Raw genomic sequence first — 14851 nt, forward strand, 5'->3', positions numbered from 1 at the left:
CCTGTATACGCAGCAGTCGTTGACCGAAATAAATTTATTGTTATAAAAATATCTTGAGTAAATGAATTTTTTGGAATTTCATCGTAAACATAAATTTAATAAACATGGGAACGTGTTGGGTAATTCAATGATAAAATAAGTGTGAGGGAGATGGATACATAGATAGAAAGAGAGAGAGAGAGAGAGAGAGAGAGAGAGAGTTGTATTATTTTGTTTGAATGAACATCAGGCCGTGATGCATTCTAATTGTAACAAATATGGTGGTCGACAGTGGCATCCGCTCCTAATAAACACAGTTAAAAAAGTCACACGCCTATTTCATAATTTAACACCAACGATACGACTTTCGAATAGAATATGCGGTGTTGTCGCAATTGTACGATTTTCATCGATATAAAGGAATTTCAAATAACGTTTTTACTACTATAATATCTAGTTTACTTGTCACTACGACATTAAATTGTTGAATTTTCTTCCTCCGGTTGCTGAAAATTCGTTTTATATACTATCATCACATTCTAGAATCTCGGTTTCCTGGAAATTTTTCGCCAACAAACAAAAAACAACAGAAACAGGTTACAGAAACATGTAAATGGGTCACAAAAAATACAAATTTAAAAGAAAAAACAAAAATCTGGCGCATCCACCAACTTTTGCTTCGTTTAACTAATAGAACAGGACCGGCTTTGTAGGCGAGTTTGTAATTCCAAAAAATTTATCGATATTTTGAATATTTTAACAACGAATCTTATGAAAATGTTGAAACCATAATCGTAAGGGTTATTTTAGATTGACTTTAATGTGATTGAATATCATATTTTTATTTTCGGGAAAAAATAAAAGTCGAATCTGTCTAATAAAGTGGATATTTAGATACAGAAGAATATTTAGAGACCAAAAACTCGCGATTACGTCGAAGAGCATTTTTATAATAAAGAAAAAACAATTTTTCGTGTTTTCTTCTATTCACATCGTTTTGGGGAAATTGTTTTTCATCAATAATCCCTCGCTGTGGATTTTTGTCGTTAAATATCAACTGGCAACACTGGAATTATTGATTTAAACGAATAAGAAAAAAAAATTCTCAGAATGTCCGTTTTGTTTAGGTTAATTTGCAAATGGTGGCCATACACATCGTAAGTATCATTTTAAGAGTGCTCCTTATACAGGGTGTTTCTATATTCCATCCACAACGCTCTACTACAGAGAGATCTTAATAAATTAATTATTTTGATAGTGGAATACCAACCCTTACGGGGCCTAGTTGCTGAGATATAGGGTTTTAAAAATTTTAAATCAAAATCAAAAATTTGCCATAAATCAAGAACGCCTTTGATTTTTTTTTCAAATTTGGTGACCAATACACTCCTTAATAAAGTGAGGTAATTTTATACTTTGGCTGTCCCCTCGTTTTTTGGTTCTAGAAAATCGAAAAATCATCCGATATCGATGAATTTTTTTTAAAATCTGGGTTTTTACGGCGGATTTACGAAAAAAATTATGGGAATAAAAAAAATGAAAACTTATACAGGTTTGAGGGCTTTAAATGTTTCATGAAAATGCACTCTTCCACGTATTCTTAGCACAACTAACCTCCCCCAGCCCAAATCCCAACTTTTTTCCTCTATTTTTGTTATTTTAATATCATTTATTGAAAATTTTATTTATTTTTTGTTTAAAATGCAAATAAATTATATTTTATTGCCATTAAACATGAAAATATCAAATTTTGAAGTTGTAAATATTATTTTAACTTACTCAACATTCAAGAATCATCAGTTGTACATAATTTTTCCTATATTTTTTCACATAAATTCGCCGTAAAAACGAAGATCTAAAAGAAATAATCGAAATCGGACGATTTTCCGATTTTCAAGAGTCAAACAACGAGGGGACCTCCAAAGTAAAAAATCCCACCTAATATAAGTAATAATTTCACATAAACAAACTTTGGAGATATTTAACCAGTGGCGCGCTGACAGGGTTAGTTTTCACTTTTATCCCCCTATTTTTTACGCAACTGGTGCAAATTCTTTTTCTTATCTTGTTTTAAATTGCCTGACTATTTTTAGTTGAAAAACTAATAACCTTTTATGGAGCTGAAATTTGCCTCTAAACAAATGTCTGCAAGTATATCGTTTATACCAACGAAATTCGATATTTTCGTGTTTAATGGCAAAAAAATATAATTTATTTGTATTTTAAACAAACAATAGACAAAATTTTTAATGAATGATCTTAAAATGACAAAAATAAAGGAAAAAGATTAGGGAGTGGGGCGGGTGGTGGTGTTGTGCTAAAAACTCAGAACAAATGTTCAAATTTGGTCGGCTTTTTAAACACCCACCCCTCTGCGCCCCTCCCAATTCTCTTTTACAGTCAACCTTAGCAGGTTACCATTTTTTTAATGGTGAAAATTTTCAATTTTTCAAAGTTAACTTTAAATATTGTATACTTGATTACAATAATTGGTTTTAAGAGAAATTGTTTTTATTTTTAATTGTAAAAACATGATAAATCAACATTTTCGTATAATTATTTTTCAATTTATTCGTTTTTTTATGTAGATTATGAAGAAAAAATAATAACAACTTCATTTGATTATTTGGAAAAAAGTTATTAACAATTTTACGTGAATAAGTCCATTTTCATAAAGCCCTGAATCCAACATAAGTTTTCATTTTTTTTTATTTCCATAATTTTTTTCGTAAATCCGCCGCAAAAACGGAGATTTAAAAAAAAATCAGCGAAATCGGATGATTTTTCGATTTTATAGAAACAAAAAACTAGAACAAAAAACCTCACTTTATTAAGGAGCGTATTGGTCACCAAATTTGAAAAAAAATTTAAAGGCGTTATTGATTTATGGCAAATTTTTGATTTTGATTTAAAATTTTGAACACCCTACATCTCAGCAACTAGACTCCGTAATGGTATTACCGTATTACTATAACAAAATGAATAATTTATTGGGATCTCCCTGTAGTAGAGCGTTGTCGATAGAATATAGAAACACCCTGTATACTACATAATCATATTTGACGCTCTAATTCGACATTGAGCGTCTATATGAATGTGCAAGTCTCAAAACCGTGCCCAGTCGTCATTTGGAATAAAGCCACGTGTTTTCGTAGACTAACGACCGTTAATCTTATCCAAGTAACATTAAAATCACACAAAAATCGATTTAATATAGTTATAAATCTATTATTAATTTAAACATGAAGATATGACCCATTATCTCGATAAATAGAAAGCAAGGACCTTTCTTGTTGTCATTAAAGTTTAAACTAGTTTTCTCCTTATATTTATGTAAATATCCACGATAACGAATGGCTGTTTTTTTGCAAAACTATCATCAATGAATTAGACGAAAACAGAATGTATAACGACTTTATTTGATATCGGAATCTCTCAATTAAATTGAATTATTATTGAATGTTCAATATGCTGATGGTAAATAATTAAAAAAAAATTGTTATTATTATTGTTGAGGATGTATTTACTTCGAAGTGGTAATTTGTCGGGGGTCAACAACCTTTTGAATCAGGAGATCCAAAAATTAATTGGATTATCGCTTCTAGAGTGTCAAAATTCTTTTTTGAGGTGGATTACTCCTTGTTTTCTTCATAGTTTATCGTTTGTTTTCTTTCATTCCTTTCGGTTCCGGCATTTTACCTCCAGTTCTCTATATTAAATACTCTTTTCTTTTGCTCTATTCCGTTTCTCCAAGTCTTTTTCGGCCTGCGTCTTCTCCTTGGCCACAATGGGGTCCATCTTATGATCATTTCAGTTACAGTTACAGTTGGAAAAAGCCTTTTAGCCCATATTTCATCAAGTAACGAACACAGCGTTGTTACGTTGTTAAAAACTCTTAACCTAAAAGATGGAGTATGTCTGCTATCCAATGCTTGGGCACAGGTCTCTTCTGAAGTCTTGCAGAAGTGCTGGAACAAAATTATGTCCGATAACGATGAAGACGTTGAATATGATGCTGAAGACCTAATTCCCCCAAGTGAATTACGCGTTAATCTGCTTTCTTTGGATGGAGGTATGGAAGGTAAAGAAAAATGTTTTGGCAGAACCAAATCTAACAAACGCGGAAGATCTGTTACGGCTGGAAGAAGCAGATGGAGATGAACCTGAAGTTGGCGATCGTGAGGGCTCGAAATTAGATAATCAAAACAAGAACGCTGAATTTTTTAGTGTTACTTATTCGTGATTACTGTTTTTTTTTGCGTTTCATTATAAAGATTTTGATAAAAGCAACTACGAATTATTTGTTAATCCGAATCGCCTTGGTTTTTCTTAGTTCGAAACATCGAGTTTGCACAATATTACAAAATAAAAATTGATAAAATTTTTGTCGGATTTTTTAGGCCTACGCACTTGGAACAAATTTTGTGTGAAACTCGCGAGTAAAATAACTTTTTTTTTACTCGTAGGAATTGGTCAAACCGTCTTACTCGTGAAAAAAATTATTACTTTACTCACTTGTTGCATAAATAATTATTTTTGTTTAATATTTGAGTTAAAAATGAAATTTACTAAAAACTTTTCGTTGAATTTTGATACCACTGAATTAACTTGCGGTTTGGTAACGTTAACTATGACTATAATACGGGACTATAAATGAGGAAGTAGTAAATTAGGTAACAACTCAATTTTTTACTGTTTAAATACTGTTATTGCTGAACGTATTTATGTCGACAGAAGGAAAATGTGATATAAACTATCAAAAACCTTTCATCTGGTATTCAGAAAAGATAATTTGGATTTTGGATAAAACCTACCGAACAACACTCGTTTTGTTGCGTTTTGTAGCCGACAACAAACCGTGGATTAATTGTTTAGCAGGAAATTATTTAATTGACGAGTAAATTGATCACTTAGGTCACGCAAAACATTGTTAAGGATTTTAATACGTGGGCCGAACGAAGATTTTTCAATCCTAAATTCAATTTTCGATATAAATACATAGTTCGTAGGTGTGGGCGGCCGTGCAGCAGATAGACCCGTCGTGTCCCATTCGACATCACCAAAGTTCGCTATTCTTTTAGAAGCCGCTTTGGCTTGAACCCTTCGATGTCGTTAAGCAGGTTGTGGGGTTTGCCCAGGTGCTTAAACCGCGCCCGTTTCATCCTCCATACACGAGAGGCACTCCGGATCATCAGTGATGCCCATGGTGTGAAGGTGACGACTTAGATGGTCGTATCCGATCCCTAGTCTGATTTTGCGACTATTTAGCTCGAGCAGTTGGTTGGTGAGAGACTAGCGGGGTCCATGATGATGAATATCGATCGGTTTTACGCCTTCAGCACTAAGAAATCGTATAACAGCCCGTACTTCTCAATCGGCAGAACTCATGATTGTCGGAGACATCTTAAACATTCAGTAAACAATGAATCAGACTGTAATGCGTAGACAAGACAGATGTAGATAGCCAACGCGCATGTGCGGAACGCCGACCTTGGGGTTGCGGCGGCGGAATCGCAAAACGGTACTTACTTAAAAAATATGCCTCGTTGTAGCATAGGCAGATGATGTAATAACTATCATAGCGAATGGACAGAGCGAATTAATAAAGAAATCAACAAAATAGAAGAAGAAGCAAGCAGAAGAAGCAGAAAAAACAAAATATATGAAAATTATAAAACAGTATCGATCTTCGACTATCTAGGAATAACGTTGGGACGAACAACCAGAGGCAGGATAAAGGAAAGGATACAAAAAAGGAATACGAAAAGGAGCTTTAAGGAAAATTGTTAATTTTCAACGTAGAATTCATAACATATATACGACAGGTGGTTTTACTTATTATTCAATGGTGCAATAAAATTATTTTTATTATAAATCAATTAAAAATTTTTATAGTACAGTCGTTTAACGAAAAAAAATATTTATATTTCCCCGTTAATTTTTTTTTTGGTATCTGAGATTAAGTTTTTCTTTTTTTCTTTTAGAAAAATAAATTAACTAGCATTTGATAAAATTATACATAAAAATACGTCTTATCACACGGGGAGCTGTTAGGGTCATTGTTAGTTCATCTTAACCTGACCTGTAAACCTGTAAACACCATCACGATCCTTCGAGACGTTAAATTGATTAAGTAGGCGCGTGTTCTTTAGAAATGTATATATACAGGGTGATTTTCAATCAAAGATTTCGAATTAACGATTAATAAATAGGGGAACAAATTTGAGTAAAAATTTCGTCCTAATGTGTAATTGGGCGTATTTTGATAACTAAGTTATAGTCCCTTCATTTATTATGAAAATCAATTTTACCTAATCGAAAGCAAGGAAAATAAGGTTTGTTTGTATATAATGTTGAAACGCAGAGCCGGACTTAGAGTCATCGTGGCCCCCGGGCCAAAATACTTAAAGGGCCTATGTAAGGCGGGCGTTTTACGTGAATTCTTACATCAAGTTGATTTTTCATTATAGTCAATTTATTCATTATTTCTAACTAAAAATAGTACAAAATTACGTTCATAAATTAAAAACATTTCTTTCTTATTTTGCTACCTACAAATTCTTCAATAACACTAGTGCAGTCAATCGATTTCAGTAGCTTATTTTCAATACACAATACGCTATATGGCTCGTCGCGAGGTCCCCCCCGCAGCGGCCCCCGGCGCACGCCCGGGTTGGCCCATGCCTAAGTCCGGTTCTGTTGAAAGGAAACACACGAATTTTCCTTTTATGAATAAATTACATACTCTCAGATAGTTAACAAGCAGTAGCAGTGAAAGAATTGGAATAAAAGAAGAAAATCATATTCTAGTGAATGAAAAACAAAGAAACGATGAGTATTTCCTCTTCTTTCTAGATAAAATAAACTAATAAAACTTAAAATTGAAGAAGATCACTGGTCATCTTCATCTGAGGAACAAGAGTGAAACTACCTGACATAGAAATAGAAATTTGATAATTTTCACAATAATATTTAAATATTATTTAGATTATCCTGTATTGTTCGTTAGATTAAGAATACATTAAAAATACTTCTCTCGTAAAACGAATGGACTATAACTAAATTTTTTTTTTCAAATTTCGATATTATTTTTCATTGGAAACAAGTTTTTTATTACCCAAAACAAAATTTATGGTGAGAATGGATTTTATTTAAGTTGAAGTACCACACAAAGGCAATTGCCTTTAAGGGATATTTAAAAAAATATATGAATGCGTAATAGTAGGCGTACAACATGTACTTGTTAACTTTATTGTTGCCATTTAGTTTACTAGATTGAATTATTAGATATAATGACCTAACAAATGACCTCGATTAACGTCTATTTTTCCGTTTAGAGGCTTTTTTATACATAAAAACCGTAATAAATATTAAATATTGGCTTAATTTTCGTTTGGATATTTATTACGACTTCATCTAAACGTCAATAATAGCAGACATATAAGTAAAGACAAACTTTATACATGCCATCTTTTTTTATTGACAGATGTCCGTAACGCGAATACATAAGTCGACATACTTCCTTGTCTGGCGCGAAACTAATACAGTGGCGTACTATGAATAAGTTTGATTATTATATAATAGCGTCGAAATATGTTAAAACGAAACTAATAGATTTAAAAACTGTAAACTTTCTAAAAATAAAAGAAATGATGTTTTTGGAAAAATTTTATTGGCACATATTCATATTTTTATTAAAATTTTTAAAATCTTAAACGAAAGTTCAATATACACATTTAGTGCAACGTTGCCGTTTCGTCATTTCTTACTGGTAATATCACGAAATAGATATAACTAATTTAGTATTCAATTGCTATTTTTTTTTCTAATTTCTAATTTTTTTAATCCGTTTCATAGAAATTGCTACTAATTTAATTTTAAAACTACGAAATTATGAAGTATGCAGTTGAAAAATTCGTGGATATCCTTTTTCCTGTTATCAAAATACGCATAGGAGCGAATTTGATACGTGTGCGACCAGGAACCAGATTTTTATTTAGAATTACCTGAGCCAGTGACCGTAAATCCGTTTCCGTTTTATCTCATTTAAATAGGAAATTATTATGCTAAATCAGTGATGCCAAAATAATAAAATATCTCTAATATAGTCTTATTTACGTATATCTAAATCAGAAGAAGAACTATAAATAATACGAGGGTCGTTTAGAAAATATTTATATATTTTCTCTTAAAAAAATATTATTAAAACCTTTGAATAAAAACTTGTGACAGTAATTTGAAATTGTTCAATTGTTGAAAATGAAAATAATCATAATTTTCATCGTAAAGGGTGGTTAAAATTAAAAATATCTTTGAATTTTCTATATATTAGTTTAAAAATCAGTTTTTTTACAACATTCTGCATAAAAACATTTCCCAAATCTTAATGAATTTATTTTCTCATATTCTTGGATAGTTCAATCAATAATTTATAGAGTTTATCATACAGGGTGGTTTAAAACAAATATGTCTCTAAATGATTGAAATTTTGGTAAAATTATCATTTTTTGGGACATCCTGAATGAAAAATTCCCTAAAATTATTTTTTTCTGTTATTTTTTTCGATAATTCAATCGGTAAATTATACTATTTATTCTACAGAGTGATTAAAAATAGAAATATCTTTGAATGATTCAAATTTTGGTGAATAAATCAGTTTTATGGGACATCCTTCATAAAAAATCTTCCAAATCCCAACAATGTTGTTTTTTTAGAGAATAATTCCGTAAATTACTGTACAGAGTAGTTGAAAATGAAAATTTCTTTGAATGATTCAAATTTTGGTAAATAAATCAGTTTTCTTGTGACATCTTTTATAAAAAAATCAACAAAATTCGAAAGAACTTGTTTTCCCTCATTGTTTTAGCTAAATTATGACTTTTATACTACTATGTGATCAAAAATAAAATAAATTATTTTATCCAAATACGGGAAAATTTTATACAGGTCAAACTATATACATGTATTCTTTTACACCCACCCTCGTATCAATATATACTATAAAACAATATAAAAACCCATTATTTTCCTCTGAAACGCCGTACTTCGCAATAAAAATCAACAAACATTTACAAATTGATCTTTAATTAGCATTTTTTTGCTAAACTTATTCAATTCGTTAATTGGTTCGAAACGTCAACAATAATGCGACTGGCAGAATTTAATAAAGTCAATGTATTGGCAAGAATTGACCATTAGTTCAATTTAAAACTTTACAACAGTGACATCACCGTTTTTACCGAGATGTATGCAGTATATAAACAAAATTTAATGATATGTGGGTATATACGAAATCATCAATACACTTTAGTTACGATTTTTCTTAATATGTAATACATACGGCAACATCGCATTGTGGCAATTCCTTATTATTGTTAAAAATATTTAAATAAAATGAATATAAAAACAATTGGAATAAGAAAAAACTCATACAAATAATAATAATAATAATAAATCATTCGTAATAAAAAAAGTTAAATCTGACACGTAACTGCAATAATATACGACAAACGTTCACTAACACAATATAACACATAACCAAAGATTCAAAGGGAAATAAATGGAATTAAAACAATCTTTTTGTGAGTTATGTTTTTCGAAAATAGTATTATTGAAAATAAATTCGATATATTTACATAAATTTCAAATAGAAAAAACGGTAATTCTGCAAAAACTATTAAAGATTAATTTTGGTCAGTCAGCTGATTAATGATAGCCATGTTCGTCTAATAAGATAAGCGCTGTTGTCACGTGGACAGTTTATGCACAGGATTCATTGTAGTTGATCGTTTTAATCACTTTTTATACATATGGGAATAATTTTTTTTTTAAATTTGAATATTTTCTTGATCAAATCAATCAAATATATTTAATATATGAAATGTTTTTTTTTAGACAGCCGGTGGTCTAGGATTTGTTTATCGTATTTAACAGTTAACAGAACACCATGCCAGTAGCATTTTTATCTCTTTGGGAATATAAACAATACCGGCCTTCATTCTTCAGTAGGTTCGTAACTGGTGCGTTATATTTATCGAAAATCCTTGGATCGGATTCCATTTTCCCAGGGTTCTGCATATGGTTCACTATTTAGAAACAGCGAGTGCTGAAGTAAATGTTGACAAAATAATGTAATTAAAAAAAAATTCTTCAAAATAAACTATTCGGAAGATGTATTATTAATTATTTTTATTTGAATATGTAGCGAAATGTACTAAAAATACGGTTTTATTAATGGTTTTTTAAAAATATACGAATATATAGGGTGTTTTGGAAAAATTCATAGTCGTACAAATTAATATGGACAAAAAATGGCTTCTCTCAGTTGGTATTTATCGAACAGTTTTTTTCTTTTATTACGTGTGTTGAAAATTGATTTTTCCAAATAACGTACATGTTGTCAAAAAAATTGTTTTTAGATTTTTGTGAAAAATAGTTTTCAATAGTCTTTACGAATAACATTTTTCGATAAAATGCTTTTTTTTTGGTTAAACTCGATGAAAAATTAGTGCTTCGATTGAAATTTTCAAAAAAAAAATGTTGTTTCTTAGTTAAGGTAGGTCGAAAAATGGTTTTTCAAAAGAACATTTAAAGTATTTTTGGTTTACTTTCATAGGAAATTACTTCCCAAAAATTGATAGTCAAAAATTGGATCCAATTTATCAAAAATGGCTTTTACCGTTAATATAGATACAAAAATTGTTTTCAAAATCAAATTTTCTCAGCTATATCAGATCAAAAATGGATTTTTCTAAATTTTGGTCATAAAATTACTTTTTTCAAAGTTAGGTCCAAAAACGGTTTTTCACATTGAATTTGTGCAAAAAATGGTTGTTTAGGATCAAAAATGGATTTGCAAAAATAAATTCGCTGAAAAATAGTTTTTAAAATTAATTTTTCCAAAAAAATTGTTGATATTGATTAATTTAAGTCTACAAATGGGTTTTCGTAATAAATTGTGTCCAAAAAAGATTGAACCAAATTAATTTTTACCAAAAAAATGATTTTTGCAAATTGAGTTCAATGAATGGTTTTTGTAATAATAATAGGACAAAAATGTTTTAATTTCCACTAAAAAATGGTTGATCTCGATTAATGTAGGTAAAGAAATGTTTTTTCCAAATTAATTGCTTTTTAAAAAAAGGTTTTTATGGAGTAGGTTAAGTGAAAAAAAGGTTTTTGAAATATTTTTTTTCAAAATCTTGTTTAATATGGTTCAAATATGATTCTATCAATCAATTTTTATTAAAAAATGGTATTTCCAAACCAAATTTTGTTGAAAAAATGGTTTTTCCAAATCAAATTTTGTTGAAAAATGGTTTTTCAATCAAAATTCGTCAAAAAATGGTTGATCTCAACTAATGTAGGTAAAGAAATGTTTTTTCCAAATTAATTGCTTTTTAAAAAAAGGTTTTTATGGAGTAGGTTAAGTGAAAAAATGGTTTTGGAAATATTTTTTTTCAAAATCTTGTTTAATATGGTTCAAATATGATTCTATCAATCAATTTTTATTAAAAAATGGTATTTCCAAACCAAATTTTGTTGAAAAATGGTTTTTCTAAATAAAATTTTGTTGAAAAAATGGTATTTCCAAATCAAATTTTGTTGAAAAATGGTTTTTCAATCAAAATTCGTCAAAAAATGGTTGATCTCAACTAATATAGGTAAAGAAATGTTTTTTCCAAATTAATTGCTTTTTTAAAAAGGTTTTTCTGTAGTAGGTTAAGTCAAAAAGTGGTTTTTGTAATTTTTTTTTTCAAAATCTTGTTTAATATGGTTCAAATATGATTCTTTCACTCAATTTTTATTAAAAAATGGTATTTCCAAATCAAATTTTGTTGAAAAATGGTTTTTCAATTAAAATTCGTCAAAAAATGGTTGTCTCGATTAATGTAGATCAAGAAATGGTTTTTCCAAATTAATTGTTTTTTAAAAAAAGGTTTTTCTGGAGTAGGTTAAGTCAAAAAATGGTTTTTGTAATTTTTTTTTCAAAATCTTATTCAATATGGTTCAAATATGATTCTTTCAATCAATTTTTATTAAAAAATGGTTTTTCCGAATCAAATTTTGTTGAAAAATGGTTTTTCAATTAAAATTCGTCAAAAAATGGTTGTCTCGATTAATGTAGATCAAGAAATGGTTTTTCCAAATTAATTGTTTTTTAAAAAAAGGTTTTTCTGGAGTAGGTTAAGTCAAAAAATGGTTTTTGTAATTTTTTTTTCAAAATCTTATTCAATATGGTTCAAATATGATTCTTTCAATCAATTTTTATTAAAAAATGGTTTTTCCAAATCAAATTTTGTTGAAAAATGGTTTTTCAATTAAAATTCGTCAAAAAATGGTTGTCTCGATTAATGTAGATCAAGAAATGGTTTTTCCAAATTAATTGTTTTTTAAAAAAAGGTTTTTCTGGAGTAGGTTAAGTCAAAAAATGGTTTTTGTAATTTTTTTTTCAAAATCTTATTCAATATGGTTCAAATATGATTCTTTCAATCAATTTTTATTAAAAAATGGTTTTTCCAAATCAAATTTTGTTGAAAAATGGTTTTTCAATTAAAATTCGTCAAAAAATGGTTGATCTCGATTAATGTAGGTCAAGAAATTGTTTTTTCGAATTAATTTTTTTCGAAAAATGGCTATTTTGGTCAAGTGTGGTCAAAAACGGGTTTTTTCAATTTAATTTTCTAAAAAAAGATTGATGCTGGTTAATTTAAGTCAACAAATATTTTTTCCAAATTCAATTGTAACGAAAAATGTTTTTCCAAATTTATTCATTTTGATTAACAAATGGTCATTTTAAATAAAACTTTTACGTTAACATGTATAAAAGAAAAAAATTTCATGTATTTCAATTATACACTACACGATATACGTGAAATATTTCGTAAATATTTGTCGTAATCGATATTTCTCCCAGTACACAACCCAGACAAAGATTAACTGGCAACTAACAATTATCAATGTCTTATTTTTTCACAAATAATTCAAAACGTCGTCTTAAAACCCACACTCTACTTCACAATTTCAAAATTACAGATAAATATTAAACAGAAGCGCCGGTACCTTTTGCTGTTTACAGCAACGTCATTATTAGAAGAAAAATGACAGACATCCCATCATCAAAACCCAAGTGGCCACATGTTCTCTTCGATAACGAGACCAAAAAACTCACATTCGTCGTTAATCCAATCAAATAGCATCGTTAATAATACAGGATCGTACTCAATATACGAAAAAATAAAATTACAATGTACATAACTCCAGCTCTGTGTTTATAATCATTGAACCGGCTCGATTTTATTATTTTATATCGAATGGAAAGGAAATAAAGGGCGAAACGGACAGGAAATGATCTTTCATGGTCGAAGACGACCACCAGGAAATAGTAACAGGTACCTTTTCCATACAGGTCGAAAAAAAAAAGGATCTTACGTGTTCTATACTGCAATTGTGATCACAGGCGTAGCCATAATGGCCTTTATCCGTCCGGTTCTGAAAAATAAGAAAAATAATTGTGAGCAATCGTTATTTAATATATACAGGGTGGTTTATTTTTATTCCAATTACATATCGTAGGAATTAGCCATGACGTAATTCATGTTAATATATTCAACAAGTGTTTGAACAATGAAAAGCTTTAATTGGTGCATTTTTAATTATAGTTTTTTTCCACATAATTTATCGTAATTTAAAATTATACATTAGTCCACCCCTAGATTGATGATTAGTCAAACCCTTAACATGTTACGGTTTAAAAAATACAGATACGGTTTTAGAAACTGAATTTTGTACACGTAGTTTACAAAGAGAAATGAGAAAGACAGAAAAAATACGCAAAATTGTATACATGGGAATACCAAAAGTCGTTTTAGAGCTGTCGGTATGTAGATTTACAAATATAAACAGGTTATAAGTCTGCTTATGCGTTTCGTCGATTCCAAAGAAGCATATGACTCTTAGTACCTACTTTTCACACCTTAGAACCCAACCAGACCATCTACGTAGCCGATTTGCTTCGTTTTGTTATGTTTGAATCTAAAATGTACAATGAAAAAATATCTGAAACTCGTTTGGAGGCGGTCCTGTTCAATTTAATTGGAAAAATTTCATTTCTTTAATATTCAGAAGTGCATGTTTGATTCAAATTTATTCGAAAGTAACTTTTTACGGTTTATTTGGGTGAAAAAATGGCTTGCTTCTTTTCAGTCAAAAAATAACATGTTAAAATTTTTATATTATGGTGTTACACCATCAAAATTTGCCAAAAAATGGCTCTTTATTACTAAGTTCTGTTGAAAATAGTTTTCGCTAGCAAATATTGCCAAAAAAATGGCTTTTCATTAGCAAGTTCAGTTAAAATAGAGTTTTCACTACAAAATTTTGTCAAAAAATGGCTTTTCACGACCAAGTTTTGTCAGAAATGGCTTTCCATTACAGGTCGATCAAAAAATGAAGTTTCTCTATCAAATTCTATTAGAAAAATGGCTCTTCATAATTAAAATTTGTCAATAATGACTTTTCACTACATAGTCTGTCAAAAAATAGAATTTCTCAATCGAATTCTTGGAAAAAATTATTTTTTTACTAACAAATTGGCTTTTAATTACCAAGTTATATCAAAAATTATTTTTTATTTTTTAAATCGGTCATAAAATAGTGTTTCCCTTTAAAATTCTGTCGAAAATGACATTTTTCTATTATATTCTGTCAAAAAGGCATGTACATATAAAATTCTGTCAAAAAATAGATTCGTCCTATTGAAATTCTGTCAGAAATAACTTTTTCTTATTAATTCTCATCTAAGAATATCGTATCGTATCACATTCTGTCAAAAAATAACATTTCCAAATAAAATTTTGTCAAAAACGGTGTT

The 14851-nt window shown here is 29.3% G+C and overlaps 1 protein-coding gene and 1 long non-coding RNA gene across 4 annotated transcripts in view; one reads left to right on the top strand and one right to left on the bottom strand.

The window, feature by feature from the left end:
* The window catches only part of LOC130450547 (uncharacterized), a 28363-nt gene extending 18213 nt beyond the window's left edge, over positions 1-10150 (top strand). Inside the window, exon 2 of the long non-coding RNA XR_008910586.1 lies at positions 9874-10150. This is a non-coding gene — a long non-coding RNA (uncharacterized LOC130450547). The remainder of the gene's footprint in view (positions 1-9873) is intronic.
* The window catches only part of LOC130450478 (proto-oncogene tyrosine-protein kinase ROS), a 42437-nt gene that overhangs the window by 23582 nt on the left and 4004 nt on the right, over positions 1-14851 (bottom strand). For all 3 annotated transcript variants that reach the window (XM_056788894.1, XM_056788877.1, XM_056788886.1), the window contains exon 2: positions 13411-13470. In XM_056788894.1, the coding sequence (XP_056644872.1) occupies positions 13411-13470 (60 nt within the window). The remainder of the gene's footprint in view (positions 1-13410; positions 13471-14851) is intronic.

The sequence above is a fragment of the Diorhabda sublineata genome, chromosome 1 (genome assembly GCF_026230105.1).
Source record: "Diorhabda sublineata isolate icDioSubl1.1 chromosome 1, icDioSubl1.1, whole genome shotgun sequence".
In the NCBI taxonomy this organism is placed as follows: domain Eukaryota; kingdom Metazoa; phylum Arthropoda; class Insecta; order Coleoptera; family Chrysomelidae; genus Diorhabda; species Diorhabda sublineata.